The following is a 24,816-nucleotide window of genomic DNA, read 5'->3' as shown; positions in this document are numbered from 1 at the left end:
CATCGGTCCGGTACGAGATGGGGTGTATCGGCCGGTTCGGCACGGTATAGCAAACCTTGGTTAGAGGCTTTTGCTCCAGATGATGAGGCACAGATTGAGGCTGTCATTCAGGCGAGCTTGACTAATCAGTAACGGCAGGAGATGGCCTGGTATAGAGAGCGATTTGGACAATCATGCTACGAATCGTGGTCTGGATCAGCGATTGGTGGGGGAGAATTCGAGTTCAGGAGGACTATCTCAGTCAGAGAGGCCGGTGGTAGAGGGAGCAGACACAGCATATCTTCTTTGTTGGAAGCTTTTGGCAGTAGGAAGAGGTCCTCCAGAGATATTCCAGTAGGAGCCACCATCTATGATTTGGATCCACATGCTTTGCCCAGCAAGGATTCAAAGCAGCAGAGGATTGACACTATGGTGAAAAAAGATAAGAAGGATATGTGGCGAGCTATTGGATCATGATTTTATTTCAGTCATATTCTAGCAAATGCAGCGGTCAATCTTTACTACCGATTTGCTATTTTAGCCATAGAGACTGCCGGTCAGGGTGTAGATCCGTCAGGACCCAGAGACATTTATGGTCAGCTTCTTGACAGCAACAAAGAGAATTTGTAGAGATGGATTGCTTCTTACAAAAATAAATGGTCTACATACGGACTGACAGTAATGTGTGATGGTTAGATCGGTTCTACTAGACGGAGCATCATTAATTTTTTGACATACTGTGATGGAAAAATATTTTTTCACAAATCAATTGATGCTTCAGATAAGATGCATGACGCCACATATATCTTTGGTTTGATGGTGGAGGTGATTGATTCAGTGGGTGAGCAGCATGTCGTGTAGGTCATCACAGATAATGGACCACAATATAAAACTGTCGGAGAGTTGCTAATGGAGCAGCGACTGCAGATATACTGGATCCCATGTGCTGCACATTGTATTGATCTTATATTGATGGATATTGAGAAGATTCGTAGGGTGTAGCAGGTAGTGGAGATTGTCCAGACTATTACTAGATTCATCTACAACCACACATGGGTTCTTTCATTGATGCGGACGTATACTGGGGGGAGATCTTAAGACCGAATATCACACGATTTGCTACCAACTACATAGCACTTGATAGTCTTCTTCAGAAGAAAGCAGTCTTACGTCAGATGTTTGTTTGTGCCGAGTGGCAGGAGAGCAGATATGCGAGGGCCGACACTGATGGAAGTTATATGGAGAATTTGATGATGAGTCAGTCATTCTGGCAGCGGGTTGAGAAGGTAGTGAAGGCTATTAAGTCATTATATGAAGTGCTTCGCATCGTGGACAGTAAAAGATACCCCTAGATGGGCTTCTTATATTACATGATGGATAGGACAAAGAAATACATCAGTGAGAATGATCCGAAGCATGCTCAAGAATTCATTAACATCATTGAGCACCGTTGGGACATCAGATGGGTAGAGATTTGCATCTAGCCAGTAAGCACGGATTCAAGAATATTTTAAAATATTTTTTCTTATGCTTGTAAAAGTGTACTTAATCAGTCATGAAATTTATCTGCAGCTTATTATTTGAAGCCGAGATTTTAGTATACCATTCTCGGGTAGATATGGACAATGAGCTTCTTGCTGCTCTTTGTAATGTGATATATAAGATGGTACCTGATTCAGAAATCGCGTCGTTGTGTCTGCAAGAGATGCTAGTTTAGGACAGATGTGATTATTCAACTGAATTCGATCTATACTCAACGATATATTTATAAATTTAATAAATATATTTTTTTATAGACGAAACAGTTTAGAGAGGGATCAGACAGTTTTGGAGTTCCATCAGTTGTCGTAAGCAAAAAGCAGATGAATCCAGGTAAATTACATATCAATAATGAGTAGCATAGATTGATATGTAATTTTACTTAATAATATCATAAAATTTGATATGTAATTTTGCTTTTGCAGCTGAACGGTGGATTCATTTTGGAATATCTGTAGAACATTTGAGAGGTGTGGCTGTTCGTATTCTTTCTCAGACGGTCTCTGCTAGTGGTTGTGAGTGTAATTGGTCGACTTTCGTCCTTATCCACAGCAAACAGAAAAATCATCTGACACAAATGCCTCAACGATCTTGTATATATTCACTACAATTTGAGATTGAGGCTAAAATGCATTCAGGAGGAAGTACAGCCGAAGTACATTGATCCGACGCTAGATGATTATGTTGACGAGGACGACGATCCGATCATCGAATGGCTTGCAGGTCAGCAGCAGAAGCCAGAGCTTGATGAGGCAGGATCCCCTCCACAATCAGCCAGTGTGGTAGCTAGGAAGATCAGGGTGGATCTAGGGCAATGGGCAAAAAAAAATATTTCATATAAGGTTCCAGCTGATCAGCCACAGCCTGAGGAGATACGGGGGACTCATTCATCACATGACTCGATGTCCGATATATCTTCGCAGAGGTTCGAGCGACAGATGTATAGACGAGGTCGGCAGTCAGCAAAAAGATATCCATCTTCTCAATCACAGGAAACTCGATCACAGAGGGGCATAAAGGGGAAAAAGAAAAGACAGTTGCACGTGCACCACTCTTGAGAGTACAGGAGCTATCTGGCTCAGATTCAGACACCAGGGAGAGATGATGATACTGGTAATAGTAGCCATGGATCTGATGATCGGGGAGGAACTGGAGGATAGGAGATCACTGTTTATGAGACACAATCACAGGGTGATATTCGATTCACCGATGAGTCCCAGTTTACACATGCCACACAAGATAGGAATCATGATGGACGAGTCGGTAGAGCGTGGGGAGTTGATTTCATATAGACGACGGACTCTTAGAGGTCGTCCAGCACACGATGCAGCTGCAGATGATCTTGCACATGGAGTAGGATCCATGGATGTATTTGGATCTTTGCATTATGGTTCCTATTATCTGCAGTCACTTATGATTCATATGGATATGGTGCATCCGAGGCATCGTCTTCTAGTGGTTACTACCCTATGCAGTCTGGAGCATCTTACGGATCAGATTTTGCTATCGGCATATTCGGATGGGCTCCTCCACAGCTATACCACATCTCGAGGATACTTCTCAGAGTCAGAGTTTGAGTGAGATCTGAGATATCTTACAATCCAGAGAGGATGCTCTATGGAATGAATATTCAAGAGTACGGTGCATCTTGGTAGAGGGTTGGACGATGTTCCTTCAGATTATGTTAATGATCCAGATATCTACGAGCGTCACAGACACCCAATGAGAAATTAAATACAGAATAGATCTTGAGGTTAGTATATCAGTTGTGCTTTGTACTTTAAACGTTTAGATATATTTTAATGCATGTTTTATATATTTTTTTAAAAATTTTAGGATGATATAGTTGTAATATAATATAATAAATATATATTTGAAATTTTGGATCAAGAGTTCTTGTACCGCTATTTAACTAAAAAATTGAACCCAAATATGTCAATAATATGCAAGATAATGCAATTTTGGGGTTGTATTTATGAATTAATAACTTGAACATCCACAAAAAAAATGAAACAAAAAAAAAATGTATCGAGGTCTGTCCGATATCGGTACAGCGGTCCTTAGTCCCAAGGTCTGTCCCAAGCCTAAGAATCTCTCCCTAAAGAGGGTAATATGAGGAGGACACCTCTTCATTCTTATGCTCCCCCTGAAGAGATGACTTAGTGGAGAAATAAGGCTTAGATTCCCTAAATGTGACATCCATGCTAACAAAATATTTTTTTGAAGGTGGGTGATAACATTTATATCCCTTTTGAGTATCAGAGTAACCCACAAACACACATTTAAGAGCTTTATGTTCTAACTTTCCAACATTTGTTTTAAGAACAAAACAAACACAACCAAAGATCTTTGGGGGAACAGTATAAGCAGCATTTGTCATATCGTGCCGAACCGGTCGGTACACCCCGTATCGTATCAGACTGGCGGGTAACCGGCACGATTCGGCCGATAAATTCGGTACACCGACGGTACGGAAGGAAAAAAGAGAGAGAGAGAGAGAGGAGGAGAGGGAGGGAGGTGGGAGCCATCGGAGGCCGACAGTGGCCGTCGGATTGCTTCGGAGCTCCGTATCGCTCGATAGGACTTTCAAGAGAGTGAGAAAGAGAGAGAGAGAGCGCTCGGAGGGGGAAGGGACCTACCGGACGAACGGTGCCTCCGTCGCGAGGCCCCTAGTGGCCGATGAGTTGAGACGACGGCCTGAGGGCGGTCGAGCGGGCGGAACCCCTTCGCGGCTCCGCCCCCTTTTTTGAAACAGACGGATGTCTGTTTCGATTTTTTTTTTTGTTTTAAACTCATGAAGTCGGCAACCCAGTTGCCGACTTAAGGGATTTTTTTTTAAAAAAACAAAAATCATGAAGCCGGCAAACTATTTGCCGGCTTCACTTAAAACTATCTTTTTAAAAAAAACTCAGCTTCACTTAAAACTATCTTTTTAAAAAAAACTCGCGAAACTGGGGCGACGCCCCTGTTTCACGCCCGCGGTGCCGCGCGTGCGGATTGCACCCTTCGGCGGCCATGGCGGCCAGAGGCCGTCCGGCGGCCCCACCGGCTTCTTCCCCTCCCTCTTTTTCTTTCTTCCTCTCTCTCTATTTCTCTCTCTCTCTTTTTCTTCTTCCAGTTCGGGTCCGCTTGCCTTCGTCGGTTCGGTATGGTACGAAACCGTACCGAACCATACCGTCGGCCGGCCGATACAGCCGACGGTACCGGTTCAGCATACCTTGAGTATAAGAATTACTATCCTGTAAAATCTTTAAAGGATTCTTAAAATTCAGTATTCTAAGAGGCATTCTATTGATAAGATATGCTACAGAAAGAACAGCATCCCCCCAATAAGGTGTAGGAAGGTTCATGGTAAACATAAGGGATCGGGCCACTCCAAGTAAATGTCTATTCTTTCTCTCGGACACTCCATTTTATGCACTAGTATTTACACTAGTCTGGTGCACAATTCCATTTGAATCTAAATAGGCATGAAAGACTCCATTTATATTATTATCAGTTCTTAGAATCTTAACCTGAGCATCAAACTATGTACAAATTATTTTGTGAATCTGTTGAAAGCAAGAAAATACTTCATGTTTTGCTTTCATCAAGTAAATTCAAGTCAATCTAGTGCAACAATCAATAAAAGTGACAAACCTTCTATAATCGGACAAAGACCCTGTTTGGGTAGGCCCCCATATATCAAAATGAATAGTCATAAAAGGAACCAAACTTTTATTATTTATTGGAGGATAAGAATGTCTTGTGTATTTAGCAAATTCACAAGCATCACGAACTAGCAATTCTGGTTTGCATTGTCTAAAGAAAATAGGATATAACCTTTTTAAAGCAGAAAAAGAAGGATATGCTAATTGTCTATGCCACTGGATGATCTCTTGTTCAGCACTCATAGAATGTCCTAACAAAGCTTGGTTGGGATCAGGATTTGAGAGACCACAAGTGTCATCCAAAAGATACAGGCCATCTTGCAATCTACCACTGCTAATCGTTCTCCCTGTTTTCAACTCCTGAAATATGCAATGAGTAGGAAAAAATTCAATTTTGCGGTTAAGGGCTTTAATAATAGAATTAACAGACAAAAGATTAATAGAAATGCTAGAAACATGAAGAATTGAAGCTAGATTTATGGTGGTAGTACATTTAACAGAACCTGTTCTAGAAATAGTGGCTAAGAACCCGTCCGCTATATGGACTTTCTTTTCTTGAACATGGAGAATATGTTAAAAATTTATTTGGAGAGCCTGTCATGTGTTTGTTTGCTCCAGAATCTATAACCCAAAAAGTTTTTTCAAGATTTGCAAGAAAAGCATTATCTGATTTGACAAAAATAGAAGAGACAGCAGTAGTAGATTGAGATTCAAGCTGAGACAACAAACGCCTTAGGGATTGAACTTCTTCATTAGATAAAATCTCAGTATTATTTGTTTCCTCAGAGAAATCCATTGTTTCAGACACATTCGCTTGTGGTCTTGATGAACCCATTTGCTTACTACCACGCCCTTTGGCTGGGTGACCATGCAGTTTCCAGCAATGTTTTTTAGTATGCCGAGACTTGCCACAGTAGTCACAGTGTAACTGATCCTTGTCTGGAGGATCTTGATGAGGAACATGTGATTGCTCTCATGAAGAGGCAGCTACTAGCCCTGCCTTGTCAACAGAGGATGAATGGATCATGACACTCCTTCGACTCTCCTCTTGTTGGACATATGAGTATGTTTGCCTCAAGGAAGGTATAGGATCCTTTCCAAGTACTTAAATCCATATCTGATCATACTCTATATTCAAGCCAGCAAGAAAATCATATATGCGTTCATTTTCAATTAATTTCGGAAACTTAACAGCATTAGCAGCACATGTGGCTTGAAAGTCCTGATAGTAATTCAGTTTCTGTCATAAACTACTAAATTCAGTAAAGTACTGTGCAATAGTCATCTCATTTTGTTTCGTTTCAGAAACTTTGTTATGGAGCTCGTAGATCTGTGCATTATTGCCCATTTGAGAGTAGGTTTGAGAAACTGCATTCCAAATAGTGGCTGCACTGTTCAACAACAAATACCCCCGAGCAATCTGAGGTTGCATAGAATTGATAAGCCAAGACATCACAAGTGAGTTTTCTGATTCCCATTGAGTATAATTAGAACTGGTAATTTTTGGTTTTGGACTATCCCCAGTAATATACCCTTGTAGTCCTTTAGCTTGAATGAACAAAAGACAGGATCTAGACCATGCTGGATAATTAGTTCCATCGAGCTCAACGGGACTGATTTGTAAGATGGGTTATCACTCACAAAGGCCAATTTTGTTTCAGTCACAGCCCTCTTTTCCTCAGTCATGTTTCAGCAAATAGGAGAAAAAGCACCGAAGAAACAAAACACTTAGCACCAGTAAAAAGAAAAGCAAACCAGGTCAAGAACCAAGGCTGGGCAGAGGCACGACACACGAGGAAGGATGCAGAAAAAGGAATGGTCGGAAAAAGCTGCCGAAAAAGAGGTCCATGCGCCGGCACTTGGAAAGGAGGCTATGGCTTGTGATGGCACGTGGAGCCACGTGCTTCACCGGACGGTGATGATTTTTTGGTGGCGGGCCGATCGGCGGCTGGGCTTCCTCCTAGGGCAGGCGGTGACACTCAACCCCCCCTGTAATAGGTCACTAGATGTTTGACCCAAAAACCCTAATATGGCTTTGATACCATGAAGAAAACAGAAATTTGGAGAGAATTTCTTTGTATCTTTCTGAATAATAATGCTCTTTACATAGCTCCTATTTATATGCATCCACTAGTCCTAGAATAGGAAGCTAAATAATTATAAAAGGAAACAGAAATAATTAGAGGAATCAGCTATATACAGACACTGAAATTAATTCCTAATAATTTGGGATTCTTATAATCATGGGATTCCAACAGATGCCATACCTGTAACTTACCTGTATGAGTCAAGCTGCTGTAGTAAGCCGTCGTACCAACACATGCTACATTTTTGGAGTTGAGATTGCTGCAGTTCCATGTGTCGGTATGAGGATGTACCAAGCAGCTATACCATACTAGCAGCATAGTGGATGGGGATGGTATTGTCCATACAGCCAGTACAGCTTGGTACTGTAAACCCTGTAAGCCATTTTGAAAATGTGCTTTATGCCTTTACCCTTATAGTCAGGACTGATTTTGGGTGGCAATTTACTAGATTGGCTTGAATTTTTCATGTTCAAATAATTCTTGTTTCAAGTGCTTGGAGTTGGCATGACCATATATCTTGGTGTACATAAACTTTGGCCTAAATTAGAGTAGAGTGTCTGATGGAATGGATATGCGCATGCTAAGCTCTAACCTAATAATTGTTGCTATATTCTAGGCTTGGACCGAGCTTAAGTAGACCTCATTCCGAAGTAGTCCAATCAATTGACATTATGAAAAAAAAATTGTGGGATGATGTGAACAAGATCTATGCCTACTTGGAGAAAAGAGGTAATGAGCGCGATAGTAAAAACTTCTCTCTTCCCTTAAAGGTATCCAACAAGAAGAAAGAGAGGAATGCTGAGTACCCTCTAGGCATCCATCAAGAAGACTAGAAGAAGGGATAATTAGAAGAAACCCATCTTTTGAAATGATCAACCTAGTTGCTCCTCCAATTACTGGGCTATGCTATTTTTAGTAGAATATTTTTAAGCATATATATGCAAACATTAGTGACCAAGAGACTTTTGAAAAGAGACAATGCATGAACTGAAATGACAAGTTTCAAAAAGAGAATTCCCCTAGTGAGGTAATAAGTTAAATGTAACCACCCTCATCACATTCTTCAGTCGTCAAAAGAAAAAAAGAAGTCATGGATGGGTTATCATCAATTGGGGTGGGAGGGGGGCGCGAGCAGGTGCTGTCTAATAGTGGAGGTCTCCATGCACTTAATTCCAAATCAACCTGAGATAAAACACTGAAGATTTTAGATAGAACAAGAATGAAGCTTAATTCCTGGAAGTATGTTACTAGTGGGATGCATGTTGGCATTGTCGGGACATCAATCCTTGGGTCTAGTATTTTGCATATTCGTTTCTATATTCACATAACCGATCACAAGGATCCAATATGGATGGTTTGTTCCATAATTTGACTTTTGGCGAGCCTATTTAGAAACTCATTACCTCGTTATGGTCCAAATATCAAGTTGTTGTGGTTGGCATTAGACATTGTTCCACATGGTGTTGATGCTTTGCTTTCAACTACATAATAAAGTCCACAATTCTATTAAAAAATTTGCATACAATAGTCTTAGATACAAATAGAGTAATTGTTACAGGGGGGGTTCGTGGAATCATCCTGAACTGTTGGGTTCAAGGCATGTCGATCCATGTTGACAGCGGATTGGGATGGTTTGACAGTCGAAAGGAGATATCGGTGAAAGAGGGGAAGGAGAAGGAAAGAGGAAAGGGGAGAGGGAGAGAAGGGGGAGGGGGAGGGAGAGAAGGTCATTGGAGGCCTCTGTAGGGCTGTCGTATCCATGGAATTCTTTATCGATCTTAACCGGCTGGTACATCTCGTATTGAGCCGGATCGGAGGGGAATTGGGACAGTTCGGCCAAGGAAAATGATGCACCAGAGGAGGGAGAGGGAAAGAGAGAGAGAGGAGGGGAGGAAGATATAGCACGATGCCGTCGGAGGTTGGTGGTGGGCCGCAGAGGCCTCTACAGCTCGACGTCGTTCGATAGGGTACTTAATCGAGCAAGAAAGAAAGAAAAAAGGAGAGCGACGTACCGGAGGGAGGCGCAGCCAGCGGAGGGGTTGTCGGAGTTTGCCGAGTGGCCGTCGTGGCTACCGGACGGTGGAAACCGCACGGGCTGAGCCGCGGCCGTGGAACAGGGGTGATCATCTCTATTCACGCACCGGCTCTTTTTTTAAAAAACGAAGATGAACAGTGAAGCCGGCAAACACTTTGTCAATTTCACTGTTTGATATTTTTTAAAAAAAGCTAAGAAATAGTGAGGCCGACAAATCTATTGCTGGCTTCATTGTAATTGGGATTTTAAAAAAAAATTATGAAACAGGGCGATAGCCTCTGTCTCACTCGCGGCATCGAAGGCCACGATTGCGCCGTCCGACGGCCATGACAGCTAGCTAGTAGCCCTCCGACGGCTTTCTCTCCTTTTCTTTCCCTCTCTCTCTATCTCTCTCTCTCAGTCGAGTGGCGGATGAAGCGGAGGCCTTCACGCCCTCCGAGCGCGTCAGCGGTGCACCTATGGCCATTGCTGGCATCTCCTCTAGCCACTGCCTCACCCCTTCTCCTTCCCCTTCTCCTCTTTCTCTTTTCCTCCTCCCGATTCGCCTCTTCTCCTCTTTGTCGGATCGAGCTGGTCTGGTTCAGTATGAACCCGTATCTATCCGTACTGTCGGCCGGCTGGCAAGGGCTTTGGTATCAAATCTGCGAACCTTGGTCATATCTTTGTTGACCCCGGTGGAAAGTTGGAGGGGCTCTGCCCTCCTGCTATTTTGAAGTAAACATTTTCTTTTTTTATTTTATGATTTTCGGTTGAAGTCGGCAACAAAATAAAAATTGAAAGTTTGAAACGATGTTGAAGCCCCTATTTCAATCAGGAGGATAGCGGAGGCCCTCCTTTGACTTTCCATCGGTTGTTGCCGACTTCACATGATAAAAGCAAAATAAAAAACGAAAGGGGTTGAAGTCTCTGTTTCAATCGGGAGAATGGTGGAGCCCCTCCTCTGGCTTTCCACTAGGCTTGACAGTGGTGTGGCGGCCTCAGCTGCCTTGCCCTCTGAAGGCCCTCTCTCTTCCTTTCTCTCCCATCTCTTTCTTTTCCTCTCTTTCGTTCTCTCTCCGCTCTCTCTACTGAGTCAATTCGGGCCCTAGTACGGAACGACACGGGGCTTGCTAAATTGTGTCATAGGTTGACTAGTCAAGTCCAAAACCCGATGCCGACACCACAAATCTTGCGTTGTTATTTAGGATATGCATATTTGAGATTGGACTTATTTTTGATTGTGAGATATATGGGATCGCAAAACATCTAAATGTGAAACATCCTTAGGTGTACCACTATGATGGCATGGATTAGAACACCAATTGATTTGTATTTACGGATCATTGGCATCTTATTTTCATTTGAGTATTTGGGGGCCTACCCTAATCGCCATGAAGCTATTTAGATTTGTTCCTAGAGGATTTGAACGTACAAATAGAATGCCTCTTACAACATAATTTTTTTGATTTCAACTTTGTATTTAAATTTAAAGAAAGAAACAAATATTTTTTAGTGTAAATATGAAAGAATTATATCCTTTGAGACAAAGTTTTCCATACTGTTTTGAACAAAGGCGTATCGACCTATACCGAGTTGTCATTGGCACAAAAACTTCATTTGGGTTGGTACAGGTCTCGAATTGGCCATTACCAGTATCAAGCTGAGCTGTACTGTGCCGTCTGGTACTATTCAAAACCGGCATGCATACTATACGATACCATCATGTACCATCATATGGCCGGTTTGAGATTGGACATAATAAAAAGTGAGAAAAAGGCTCCGAAGTTGTCTCGGTATAGGCTGTGCAACATACCATACTTCAAGACCATCATATATATGCAGAGACAGGCATCTAAGCTACACTTATCCACTAGGTTTCAATTCGTAAATGAAAAATCCATAATATGGGCTGGCGCATGACAACACAACATTATCTAGCTAGTTTTGTGCTGATAACTAGCTGGCATGATATGTATCATTGTTATTGCATAATAAACCTCGAACCAAGTGAGCCATTATGTGGGTCTGTGAAAATTGTTGTACGTCATCAGCTATTGGCAGTTCTTTCTTTTTTTCTTTTTTCAAAGAGCTTAGTTTTTCTTAGATATAATATTTCATGCTTTTAGCTGTTTTATATTATGTTTTTTATCCCTTTATTTCTAATTTCTACATGTAGTTATATTATTGTTTGTATAACTTGATAACTTGCCTGGTTGACTAACCCAAGTCAAATAGTTTGGAGTGGGTGAGCTGTGATTTGGTCATGAGTTTTCAACCTTGATTAGAAGTGTTCTTTGAAGGATATAGTGATTGAATTGAGATGGTTTACTCATATCTCACAAAGGCGTGTGTGGCTTCAGTGAGAGGGAAAGCTTCAATCCAGTTTAAGTAACAGTGGATAGGACTGGAAATTATAGTCAAGACTAATAAAATAGGATCTGGATGTGCTCGTTGTGATATTTGATGCCATTTTATGCTGAAATAAATAGCAAAAAATAAAGATATGTGTAGCTAGATCATTTTTTTTAGCAAATTTTGTTCACAATGGTTATTTATAGTATACAAATTTGAATGAATTGCATAGTGTATGGTTGTTAATTTGACTAATTTATTCATAAAATTTCTATATTTGAATTTTAGGTGAAGGAACTGGCTTGCTTCGTCTTCATAGTACTTACCGGCATGATTTGAAGATATACAGTTCAGATGAGGGCCGGGTTCAGGTACAACTATTGGATAGTTTGAAAGCATCAAATTTTCTGCTGATTTTTTTAACACTTTGCTTTTCATTGTTCTCTGTATTTTAGTTTTTCTTCTGTTTGTCAATATCATTTTTTGTTAATGATTTTCAAGGTCTTAAGAAAAAATGAGTCCTGCTGTCATGCCATACAATGCATAAGACTCTTTTTGAGAAGAAATACATAGTACTTATCAAAACCTTTTTTTTGGCAGATGTCTGCAGCAGCATTTGCCAAAGGGCTTCTTGATTTGGAAGGGCAGTTAACTCCAATTCTGGTTCGCTTTCAGTTTATTTTTATTTTTATTTTTTGTTGTAAATTATTGATACTAGTTTATTAGTTTTACTTTGATCTACCTTTTCATGTCCTTTAGGTTTCACTGGTTAGTAAGGACTCTTCTATGTTGGATGGACTAGAAGATGCTAGCATTGAGATGGATGAAGCAAAGGTTTGTTTTCTAATATAGAAATGCTGATTAGTTGGACCAACATGTTTATCAAAGATGAAAAATCACTGATATTACTGCAATATAATTGTAAGTTCATCATCCTTTGTCAAAGAAGAATCTGAATTAACACTCTAAGCATTTATTGTGATCTATTAAAATATATAATATGCATTATAGATTTACATGTTAATTCAGTGGTAAGGCTCTGTGCAAGGAGAACTTAATATAACTCATTAAAAAAATTAAAGAGGCCATTTTTACCCAAATTGAAATGCAATGAGCAGAGAAGTGAAGAGATGAATTTATGCTTGGACTTCCTGAAGGTTTTTCAGGATCATTTTATGCTTTGCAATTGTATATAGTAGAGTTTTTTAGTTTGTGGTATTCTTGTCACCTATTGATATTATCTTGCATGGTTGTTTTGGGCTGTTGCCCTGATGGTATTGCATTTTTTGTAGTCTCCTCTCCAAAGCTGTGTACACATATAACGGAGTCTGGGCTTTTCGAGATACTGCCTTTGTTTAAAATTGTTGTCATTAACTATTACTAGTAGAGCCTTGAAACTTGATCCGGAAGTTGGATGTTTAGATATATCAAGGGCATTGTGTTCCCTGCCATCTAATGACATTAGCCGTTGAAATGCTGGCAAGAGCAACTGCAAATCATCCTGACTCAGAATTGTGGTGAAACCTGAAAATTGAAGTAGTATCTCACTTCCTATCATCTCTTTTATTTTTTGGTCTTGCATCATCAAACTCGCTCAGATCAAACTCCTATTTCTAATGAAAATCTTCTTGCTAGTTAGAAATTGTTATGGTACTTGAAGCCAGTTTTGAAGAATCAGGCCATATAATTTTTGACATGAAGCTTCCTTTCTGCATTTAGATGCTTCATGAAAGTATTTTTCTCCTATAAGAGCACAGTTGCTCCCTAGCCGAACCCTAGCCATTTTTGAGCAATAACAATTGGCTTCTAGCGAGCATCTCTATCTTCATAAGCCCTCAAAGTCCCTCCATCAGTGTCAGGTTAATTTTTGGTGATGCCTCTAAAGAGCCACACTGTATACATTATTTAAACATATATGTGTGTATGTATATATACATGTTTATGTATGTATATATGTATGTATGTATGTGTGTATTCTGCTATCTGAGACGGTTATTCAGATGTAGTCATTCTATAGATGCACTATAAACTTTCCTCATATCTTAGCTCAAAGTTATGGGAATTTCTAGTTGAGTTGAATGAACTTAGTATTGTAAGCTTGCCTTTGTTTTCTGAACTATGAAATTTACTAAACTTGCAGGCTAGATTACATGAGATCATAACCTCTGAAGCAAAGACAGTAAACAGCAATGGAAGTGCAGAATTTCCCTGGATGGTTGATGGTGCAGGCCTTCCTGCTAATGCTTCTCCACTTCTTCCCAAAATGGTGTATATATATTTTTTCAAGTTACTGTCTCTTTTATAATCATTTACGAGTTTAGATCTCTTCTTTCTGGAGCATTGTCTTATTGCTGGTATGGTGATATTTGTTTCTTTAGTTAATTTATGCTTGGAGTTTGGAGGAACCCTTAAATGCATAGTGAATATTTTGGCACCTTTTGGGTCTACTTATGAACTTAATGTGTACCAAGTATGTGTAAACATACTTTGAAGGGCTTTAGATTCAACATATTGGAGCATGTATTTAGGATCCAGTTCTTGCCTATACATATTTGGTGTAGCTCATGATAGTTGATATGCCTGTTTTGATCTAATCATGTGTTTAAGCTAGTTTGAAACTTTTTCTAGAAGAGTTTATATTATTAAGAGATTTCGGTTCTCCTTCAGGCCCTGAAGAATGTATGAAGGTTTAGGGCATGTTAGTCCTTTCTAGAACATGTTACTCCTTTTTAGTTAATTTCTATGTAGATGGTTAGGCTTTTGGAGTTAAATAGTCCAGATTTTTGCAAGAACTGTAGTAGTACCAGATCCAGACTTCACTAATATATTTCACACGAACTTGTGGTGAAACACTAAACAATACCACACAGTAGCATGACTAGCATGCCTTGTAAAGGCATGGAGTTTTGTAGCCCTTGCTCAAGGGCTCATTTCAATGCTTGGTTCTATTATGCATATTTCAATTTGGCACTAAAGCCTTTTGTCTTGCTTTTTCTGTAGTCTTTTTATCTTTTTTGCCATTGTTTTCCTATTGGAGTGGATGGTGTGTGCTTGCAAGTTGCCTATGAAACTATATTATTATTCTACACATCTCTCCATTCAATTATAGCAACGTATCATCATAAACCAGTGGTTGAAGTTTGTAGTGTAGCTAGTAAGGATTGCCATACCGTCGGCAATGATTTAAATCCTGTGGGATGGGGCTATCCTGATTCTTCCATGGAATAGAATGCGCCACCATCTCGTTCTATCCTGACACTTGGGATAAGGGATGTCCCAAAACGTCCCAATTGGGATGCTGGGATTATGGCGGGACCTCCCTTCTCTTGGACATGCATATAAATGCGCAGTAATCCAACTACATAGCTAAGCATGCCCCTCTTGCCTTTGCTTGGCTATTTAGTCGAACTGAACACATGCAACACCAAATGCCCGCAAGCAACCTAACACCTTGAGTCAACCACAATGCTCATGTATAGCTCCGTGCCATATAGGGTGCAAACGAGTTGAGCCTCTCATGAGCTACTCGAGCTCGATTCGATTTGGTTATTATCAAGCTCGAGTAACTCGAATAGCTTCTTGAGTCGAGCTTGAGTAGCAAGATACTTGACTCGAAAGCTCGCGAGCCTACTCGAATTTATATATATTTTTAGGATTTTTTGCATGTATACCCTCTTAAACATTCAAATTTGCATGAATATCCTTTCAAAATTAATATTTATATATATACCCTCATAAAATACTTATTTTGCATGTATATCCTTTTTTTTTTCTTATTTTTTTTGCATATGTGTCCACATCATTTAATGCTGTAAAAAAAATAATGGTTTAAATTTAAATGACTAAAATATCCTAATGGATAGATGTGCAAAAAAAATTTGTAAGGGTATATATACAAATAGCAATTTCATGAGGTTATTAATGCAAATTTGAATGTTTAGAAGGTTATACATGCAAAAAATTTTAATTTATTTTTTATTTATTTCATTTAGATGGATTCAGGCCCTCTTACTTTATAATGTAGTAACATATTACATAATATAACAACACGATGATGATATTATATAATATTTTATATATTAGAATACTATATTATTTTTTTTTTATGTAAGATGGGACGATTATGTCTATCTTATAACAACATGATATACCTTATACACTTCACAAAGATATTTTCGATAAAAATTTTTAAAATAAAATAAATAAGATTATAAATTCTTATTATTACATAATGTCCAAATCCATAACTATGTTTATTCTATGTAAATGTACAAGCTATTCATCTAATATCAGATTTAGATACTTTTTTTAGAAGTATATTATTATACATTAGAGAAAACATGGATGGTTACGATCTGTTTATCTTTTAGATAAAATAATTTTGATCTATCATTGGATAAAAAGATCATTTTATCTATATAAATTAATAAATTAAGTAAATTTATTATTTTAGTGGTATATATTAATTTTTCTCTATTAGAGTAAGAAAAAAATTAACGAACTAAGAGGTGTATTTATGTTAAGGATTTTTTGTGTGTATACCTTTTCAAATATTCAAATTTGTGTGAATACCCTCATAAAATTACTATTTGCGTATATATCCTTATATATATATATATATATTTTGCACATCTATCCATAAGGATATTTTAGTCATTTTAATTTTAAACTAGTAATTTTTAACGGTGTTAGATGATATAGGTACATATGCAAAAAAAAGGATATTTTATAAGGGTATACGTGCAGATATCAATTTTGAAAGGGTATTTATGCAAATTTGAATGTTTGAAAGGATATACATATAAAAAACCTATATTTTTATTAATATTATTTTTATTTATAATATATATATATTAATATATGTATTATTAGGAGACTAAGACTCGATTTCGAGTTCGAGTATGGTTCAGTTAGTATTCGAGTTAGGTCGATCTCGAGTTTACCTATTTTTCATCGAGCCAAGCTCGAGCTTGGGATATTAAGATTCGATTGATCTTGAACTGAATTTTGAGTTGGAGTATTTTGAATCAAGTCAAGCTTGAGCTTCCAGCTATTCGATGTGGCTCAGCTTGATTGCACCCCTAGTGCCATAGTATAGACTCCACCCAAGAGTGCTCCGCAACTTGGCACGTCTATGCTCATTCTATGGCGTTGCCTTGCCAGCCAAGTACCAGTCACCGAAGATGCCCTAATTCTCAGAGTACTTCTGTACCATAGTATAACCACTTGCCATTAATCCGCAAGCTACTGTACTGCTATTTAAAAATACACAGACCAAGGAATGCCATACTGACGGGGAATCGAGACGGTTTCGACATGAAAAACGGCACATGCCGGTGTCGGAGAAGAAAAGAGAAAAAAAGAAAAAGAGAGGAAGAGAAAGAGGGAGGGGGGTCCGTCGGAGGGGCCGCCGGAGGGCTTCCGATGGGCCGTCGTGGCCGTCGGGCGGCGTAAACACCTCCCACTGCTCCATGACGTGAAATAGGGGCGATCTGCCCCAATTTTTCATATTTTTTTTAAAAAATATTTTTTTAAATGAAGCCGGCATGGGGTTTGCCGGCTTCACTTAAGTGATGCCGGCAAACCTAGTGCCGGCTTCATTTTAAAAAAAAAATTAAAAAAAATATGAAAAATGGGGGTGGATCATCTCTGTTTCACGTCGTGAAGCCGCAGGGGGCGTAAACGCCGCTTGCGGGCCATGAGGGCCCATCGGAGGCCCTCCGACGGCCCCTCCGACGGACCCCCATCCCTCTTTTTCTTTCTTCCTCCCTCTCTATTTCTCTTTTTCTTCTCCAGATCGACTCCGTTTTTCTTCATCGGTTCGTCTCGGTTCGGAACAGAACGAGGGTGTACCGAACCGTACGACCGGCCGATCGATACGGCCGCCGGTATTGGTTCCGCAAACCTTGACACAGACCAAATCCACATGACACGACCATATAATGCCACTGCTATGCGTGGGGCTTAGGCAAATCTATCTCTAGTATCACTCAGTTGAACTGCTAAGCCAATATGACTTGCAACCCTTCGAAGCTGCAGTTGATCGTGTATGTTCGAGCCCTTCTGGGTTTCACTATCCAAGCTTCCCCCCAAGATTTTGTGCCATGGTCTGGGTCTTGCATCCTCGGCTTGCCTTCCCATTATGGCCTATACTCTTGACAATGTTGACAATCTGTTTGCACATCGCTTTGCATTGCCACGATCCTGAAGGTCCATGGCCATATTGCCTAACATCTTATGTCCACAAGTTGCTTGCTCATCGTGCATTGCCATGATATTGGCATTCAAGTCTATCCATCAAGTAAATATATTCAACTGGCCAATCTTTGTATCTAGCTGTCCTCTTCTCGTGATGACTCTCTTGGCCATCCTTGATCATTGGACTAGCTCCAAGGCACATAATCTTACCGAGATTCCATAAGCCACACTTGTACTCTATGGTTGACTGGCTCTCGTGGATCCCTGTGAGCCATTGCCTTGCAATGCTAACGAGACTTGTCTGTTAGGCTGGGACACATCGTGGCCCGGCTAGTCCCCTATCACATTGTTCTGTCATTGAGATCAAGAATACATAGAATAGCTTGGACTATTTATTGAGAATTAACCTCTCAAAAATCTCTTCTTTACATAATGCGGACAGCTTGTCCACCAGCATTGCCCCGAATGCCTCCATGTAAGACCATCCGGGCATGGTACCGCCTTGGCCCCTTAAACGTGCCATGCCAAACCTGTGTCCTATGGGCTTGGGGGAGTCAAGAACATGACTAGAGCTCCATGCCCCTCCTTAACTAAGAGGAATCTTCGAGTATCCACATATGTCTTTGCGGTTCGCTGCCATGCCAAACATCATGCTTCTCGAGCGCCCCCCCCCCACCTCACATTATGCCACTATTATGCAGTGCCTTGACTAACTATTACTCTCCTCGATACCCCAACCAAGAATTCATCCAAACTCCACTAGGGGTTTCAAAGTATCGAGGAGCATTGCAACTTTTGACCCATGCCAAACGTTCGTGGCATTGTGCCACACTCATGCTGGTACCCCCTGCAATGAGTTTGCAGCAAAGTCTGTGATAGTGTATATGGTCAAAAGCATTGATTGACTTGTGGAAGAAAGTTTTCATATCATAGTACATCAGAAAGTTGATGATGCTTTGGTTGTTGAGATCTGTCCAACGGTCATACATCACTATCAATCCATATGTATCCCAAATACTCTAGTAGGAGGCTATCTAGTTCTCCAACTCCACCTTATTGTTGCCTAAAAGATCACTGTAGATTTCCTTCAATATTGGAGGATCAACACTCGGTCGAGTGCTCTAAATGGAGGCAATGGCAAATCGATAGTATATGTTGCCTGTCCCACTTGGGATATGGCTAAAGTAGAACCATGATGAAATGGCCCTCCATGTGTCCTTTTTGTTCTTCACTAGCATTGTGTCTTTCCTCTGTTGCTTGGAATCTCAAAGGCATGTGGATCTAGATCATGAATATTGGACCATGGTGGCATCTTCTTAAAGGACTTCTTCCTTTACTGCCAAAAGCCTTAAGCATGGATGATAATCATCTGCTATCTTTACTGACTTTGCTAACTGAGGAGATCCTGATCTCTGGATTTGCCATTGCGGTCTTGAAACTAGAGCCTACCTCATAATGAGAAGGCACAACCTGAAATTGAAACCTGTACGTGGCAAGCTCATCCTATTGCTGCGGGTCATTTAGGCTTGCCTGGATTTGGATGGTAATCTGAATATGCTCCTCATCATATGGCATGGACTTCTCAATACCCTTTGGATCCCTAGAGTGATTGGATAGTAGCTATGCTGCCCGGTGTTCCACCTTCACCCTCTTCTAAAAAACTTATTGCTTTGCTGTCTTGAAATTGGTGAAGTGCTTGTTTATAAGTTGTTGGACCTTCTGCGCGGCATTTTTGGCACATAGACACATCAGGGTAACCATCAATTAGATGCTACTTCAACTTAATTATTTTTTCTCTTTTAACCTTTGTGTTACACTAGTTGCACCTCTAGTGGTGCTGACTTGAGAGCTTCTATCCTTCCATCTAATATCATGCTCTAGGTCATTTTCCTTCTTATATGGATCCATTTCTGCAAGTTTAATAAGCACATTCTAAACTAACCCATAATAATATTTATACATTATCTATGTGTAATATGAATTTCTTATAACTTCTACACTTCATTAAATAATTTTAATTAAATTTTATATAATAAAATAATATTAAATTTAAAATATCTATGAATTTATTTTAATTCAGAATAGTGTAGAATCCTAAGAGGGATACTACATATATTTTTATCTCAAAGTATCGTTATTTAATTAATTTTTAGAAAATAGTGAATTTTACTATAATGCGAAAAATTAGTTTTCTAATTTAGAAAATACTTCTGAATCATCCATACATATTACTAATTTTCATAATTTTTCTATTATTTTATTATTTTTATTTAAAAATAAATTTAAATATAAAATATTTATAAAATTAATTAGACTGTGGATTTGTGTAAGGATGCTACATAGATTTTTATCAACTTGTAGGGATGCACAAAACAGCATTTATTTTTCAACTTTACTAAATTTAGGTCTATGTCACGGTGCGCATGATCATTTATTTTTGACTGAGAGTAGCACGCATCCCCTTAATCGTGCTACTAATTGAACACAATTTTTTTGACATTTATTTTATTTTTATTTTTTAATTTGAAAAATTATAGAATTGATGAAAAATTATAATTTTGGTGGTGTTGTATAGATCATCCATAGATCTACAATATATCATGAGATCATGTCAAAATCAAAAAATTTGGTATGACCTCTCCTTACTTCCCCTTTTTTAACTAATTTTTGGCCTTTGATATAAAATGCTTCAAATGAGGAGGGGGAGGCGTTTTACCTAATTTGAGATTTGATCCGATGTTCTCTCGGTGAAATTGGGCTTTTTTTTTTTGGCTTTTTTGGAGTTTTAAAAAAATGAGAGAGAGAGAGAGAGGGGATGAGAAAAAGCATGGGAGGCATTCTCAGTGCCTCCAAGAGGGGGTGGGGGGTGCGTGTGGAGCCCGAACTGCTCTGAACTGCCCAGTACACATTGGTTCATGCCATCTACTTAGCTGGGGAGTGAAACTGTGATGGTTTGCCCTTGGTATGGTTCGGTAAAACACAAATAAAATCATCTTTGCCTATAATAACTCTGTAATCTGTATTCTTCTATATGAGGAAGAATGTTTGGCTTTGATGACACACATCCCAAGCTAGTGAAATCTAAGTGGAAGGTGCCTTATTCTGATAATCCATTAAAATTTCTGGTGTCTGGTTTTAATGGTCTGAGGAACAGTAGAGACCGTTGAAATTTTAAGTTGAATGTGTAAAGGTATTTGTCTTGTAATAATTCATTTCATGGACATACAAGATGATACTGTACAAGGAATCTAAATACATTGATTTTTTTTTGGTGCAATCCAGATCCAATGATTTTGACAAGCTATAGGTGTAACTAGTAGAACCATTTTCACCTTGGTCTCAGGCCTTTTACTCACTGTGGGATCTACAAACTCTTAAGTTCAGAAATTTCCAGTGTCTTGTATCAAGTTCCTTTCATATTACTGTGCTTTATATACTGTGCTGGAAAGCTGAAACTGTTTTTCTTTGTTTTATATGCTTTCCATTTACAAATATGGATTTCTCGAATAGGTGGAATTGACAAAAAAAGTTACTGGACAAGTGAAGCTACTTGCTGAAGATGAAGATGAAAAACTTGCAAGGACAAGTTCCTATGAGGTGCTGCCTCCATATGACCAAGCAAAGGCACTTGGAAAAACCACCATTGATGTGGCACGTATTGCTGCTGGATTACCTTGTGGCAGTGAAGGCTTCCTCTTAATGTTTGCCCGCTGGAAGAAGCTTGAGAGGGACCTATATAATGAAAGAAAGGGGTGTGTTATGACTTAAATCATTGTACCTTCCAATAGTATTTGTTCTGATGTTAAATATAATTCACTAATTGCCTTTTTTTTTGCTACATAATTTGCAATTCTTGAGGGCCTCTCGGCCCGCCCAGCCCACATGTTCTAAGGGCCTGCTGAAATCTCAGCCTGTGGGTTTGTTGGTCTGCAGGAGGGAAAAAAGACTCATGGAGGTCCTTTTTCTCTTCCTACAGGATTTGGGGAGGTGCTAGGTTAATGTGCCTATGCTTAAAAGAGCTGCCCAGTGCATGAATTCAACAGGAAATTCAGCCCAATTCTGTCGGACCTAAACAGGCCCTAAATAGTTCTTGTTGTACCCCTTTAAATCTAACTATTGTTATAACTTATGCCTCTAACTTTTTGAATTAAATGATCACTATTAACTTTGCAGACGATTTGATGTTACACAAATTCCAGATGTCTATGATTCTTGCAAGTAAGTTACTCAAACTTCATTAAATATGAAATGCCAGGCTATCTACTTGAGGACCATTAAGAATAGGAATATATATAAAGTGCCACTTGTCATCCCCTTACCTGCTTCCTTTCCCTCTTCTCTAACTTTTCAATTGCTTGATAGGTATGACCTTCTGCATAATGCCCATCTTAATCTTGAAGGGTTGGCTGAGCTCTTCAAAGTTGCTCAGGTGAAAAGGACATTGTGCTTTATTTTTTTTTCTCTATATTTGCTGAATAGAAATATCCATTTTGGCCATTGCATCCTTTAAATTAAACATTAGATATAGGTTAAAAATATTGGGGTAACCGTGGATAATGGAGTCATTTCAATTAAGTTTTGCAGTTATGTTCATTGGTACATGTCTGAAATTATAACTATTGTTTTATATGATATCTGCATCTATTAGGATATTTAGCATAGCAGCGTATTATCTCTTTTTCTCTAATTCTTGAATCAATTCTTTATTTTCTTTTCATCATACTGTTTAGTCCCTTAAAGGGCAGCCGGTACTCAGTAGTATATCAAGATCTGCAGTTTGTCACTGACTTTATATTTTCTGCTTTGTTGTGGTTTGCACCAATGTATATTTGTATAATGGTTTTTAATCAAAATATCTATGACTTGTCACTGCGTTTATATTATCAGCTTTGATGTGGTTTGCACCAGTGCATTTGTATAATGGTTTTTAATCAAAATTGACTTTATCAGCCAGCCTTCTTGTCATATGCTTGCATCATTGACCTCCTATTACATTTGCATGCTCTATGGCTGATGTTACTGTTTCAACTGATCTTTCTAGCAATCCTGGTTTTCAATGTGCATGCTTTATGACCGAGGTTACCATTTCAACTGATCTTTCTAGCAATCCTGGTTAACTCTTGCTGACTGCAACTCCTATTCTATTACATTGCCTGCATTATTATGTACTACTTCCATGGTTACTAAAGAGCTGCCAATGCTTATTACACTGTCATCTCAACTTGGCTATAAACTTATAGTCATCATTAGTTTACCTTAAGTAACTTATAAGTTACACACGAGCAATGCTGTACCATCTTGCTTTTGACTACTTCCTAGCATGTGTCAGGCTTTATGGAGTCAGCATGAAGGCCCTGTTTGGATGCTGGAGCTTCTTAATTCTTATAGGGTGACAAGATCTGTTTTAATCTAAATAAAGCTAGCAAAATTGGAGTTTGAGGAGAAGTCATGCAATGGGAAGGCAATATTTAACCATATGGGGAAACTTAGATCCTTAACAACTTGTATAAGGAAAATCACCTCTCAAATGGAACTAATAATCCCAATTTTTCAGGGATTATGGCTCTGAATGGCTCCAATCTCAGTTCTAGCGTATGACAGTTGAGGGAAGAGACCTCATCGGGGTTTAGGAAAAGGATCAAAATCTAAGGGTTGCTGTTATTTCAGGTTCAGACATGAGTTTCGAAAAATCTGAACTGTGAAATTTGGGATTTCAATGCAAAACAGAGTGGATGTGGTGACTGGTGATTAATATGAGAATAAGAGCCTATGGTTTAGTCAGGGAATGACATAGTATGCAAGTGCTTGGCAATAGATTTAAGGCCTTGCTGTTCATTAAAACTCAGTTAGCAGTCTACTTGGATTAATGCCTACAGCATACATGATTTTTGGGGAAAAAGGTTTGTCAAGTCTGATAGGTTCAGATCTAGTAGTAGTTGACTTGGTCTGATCAGATTTGATCAGGTGCTGTTGACTGTAGTGGAAAATACATCAAAGGAAAGGTGGGAAAAATGCAAAGAATAAAACCAAAGAGACAAGGAGCAGGAAGGAAGATATGAAGAAAGATTGTAATGGACTCGCTTGGAACCTAGGAATTGCACCTGGAGTTTGAAGGTCTCGCATCTTCATGGCGAAATCACACCACAGGAGAGGGGGAAAAAATCAAAGACTTGTTCCTTTCTTCATTAATCAATCATCCAGCTATGTTAGATAGACACTAAGACTCCTATTTATAACAAAATAAACCCTAGCAGGACTTCTTGACTCCCTAAAATACTTTCATGACATGTGGTTATTGTTCAAGGTTACTGTATCAAAAAACTATCACATGAACAAAGATCACAAACAGTGCCATCAGCCCACGACCAAAAAAGTTAGGCGTATGAGGTCCCTACATGACATCTAAGATAATCTTAGCTTTTGGTTCAAAATAACCCCCAAATGACTTAAAAAAAAAAAAAGGAATGGGAAAAATATGGAAAATTGAAAAATTATATGTAAAGAAATGAAATGTCTTTCTGCCTTTCAATGCAGTATCACGTGATTTTGGATCTTCATCAAGTGCTTTCTCCTCTCCATCTGTTTCTACTTTCTACCCTTCTTACTTTAAAAACTAATTAGGCCTTGTCCAACGGATAATGTAGCTGCCATCCAAACAGGCCCTAAAGGCTCCATTGATTTAGTGATGAAAATAACCTGAATTCTTGGCCACTATGCTTTCTTCCTGGTGTTTGTCCTTTCAATCAGTCATTGTTATTCTTTGCATGGTAGAACATGAAGAACTCCAGTATATAATTGACCTTGAGTTTGAATAGGAGGGGGAAGGGGGAGATTGCCAAATATTGCTGGTATTGCTTATTCCTGCATAGGTACCTTACAAGCCGTATGGTTTCTAGTTTATGGAAGTTACTTTATAAAGCCTAGTCAAGGTTTTACATACCAGTAGAATGGAGGGCGTCCTGACCGTCCTATTCCGTTCCTATGAGAAAATGGGACC

The 24,816-nt window shown here is 39.2% G+C and overlaps 1 protein-coding gene across 3 annotated transcripts in view; it reads left to right on the top strand.

Annotated features, from left to right (window-relative positions):
- The window catches only part of LOC105054063 (inositol hexakisphosphate and diphosphoinositol-pentakisphosphate kinase VIP2), a 65,590-nt gene that overhangs the window by 33,326 nt on the left and 7,448 nt on the right, over positions 1-24,816 (top strand). For all 3 annotated transcript variants that reach the window (XM_019854398.3, XM_010935460.4, XM_073252132.1), the window contains 7 exons: positions 11,910-11,992; positions 12,222-12,284; positions 12,381-12,455; positions 13,762-13,887; positions 21,330-21,571; positions 21,993-22,037; positions 22,182-22,248. In XM_019854398.3, coding sequence (XP_019709957.1) covers positions 11,910-11,992; positions 12,222-12,284; positions 12,381-12,455; positions 13,762-13,887; positions 21,330-21,571; positions 21,993-22,037; positions 22,182-22,248 — 701 coding nt within the window. The remainder of the gene's footprint in view (positions 1-11,909; positions 11,993-12,221; positions 12,285-12,380; positions 12,456-13,761; positions 13,888-21,329; positions 21,572-21,992; positions 22,038-22,181; positions 22,249-24,816) is intronic.

Source organism: Elaeis guineensis, chromosome 2 (assembly GCF_000442705.2).
Source record: "Elaeis guineensis isolate ETL-2024a chromosome 2, EG11, whole genome shotgun sequence".
Classification (NCBI taxonomy): Eukaryota; Viridiplantae; Streptophyta; class Magnoliopsida; order Arecales; family Arecaceae; genus Elaeis; species Elaeis guineensis.
Note: the sequence above shows the minus strand (reverse complement) of the source record. Positions and strands in the feature narration are given on the sequence as shown.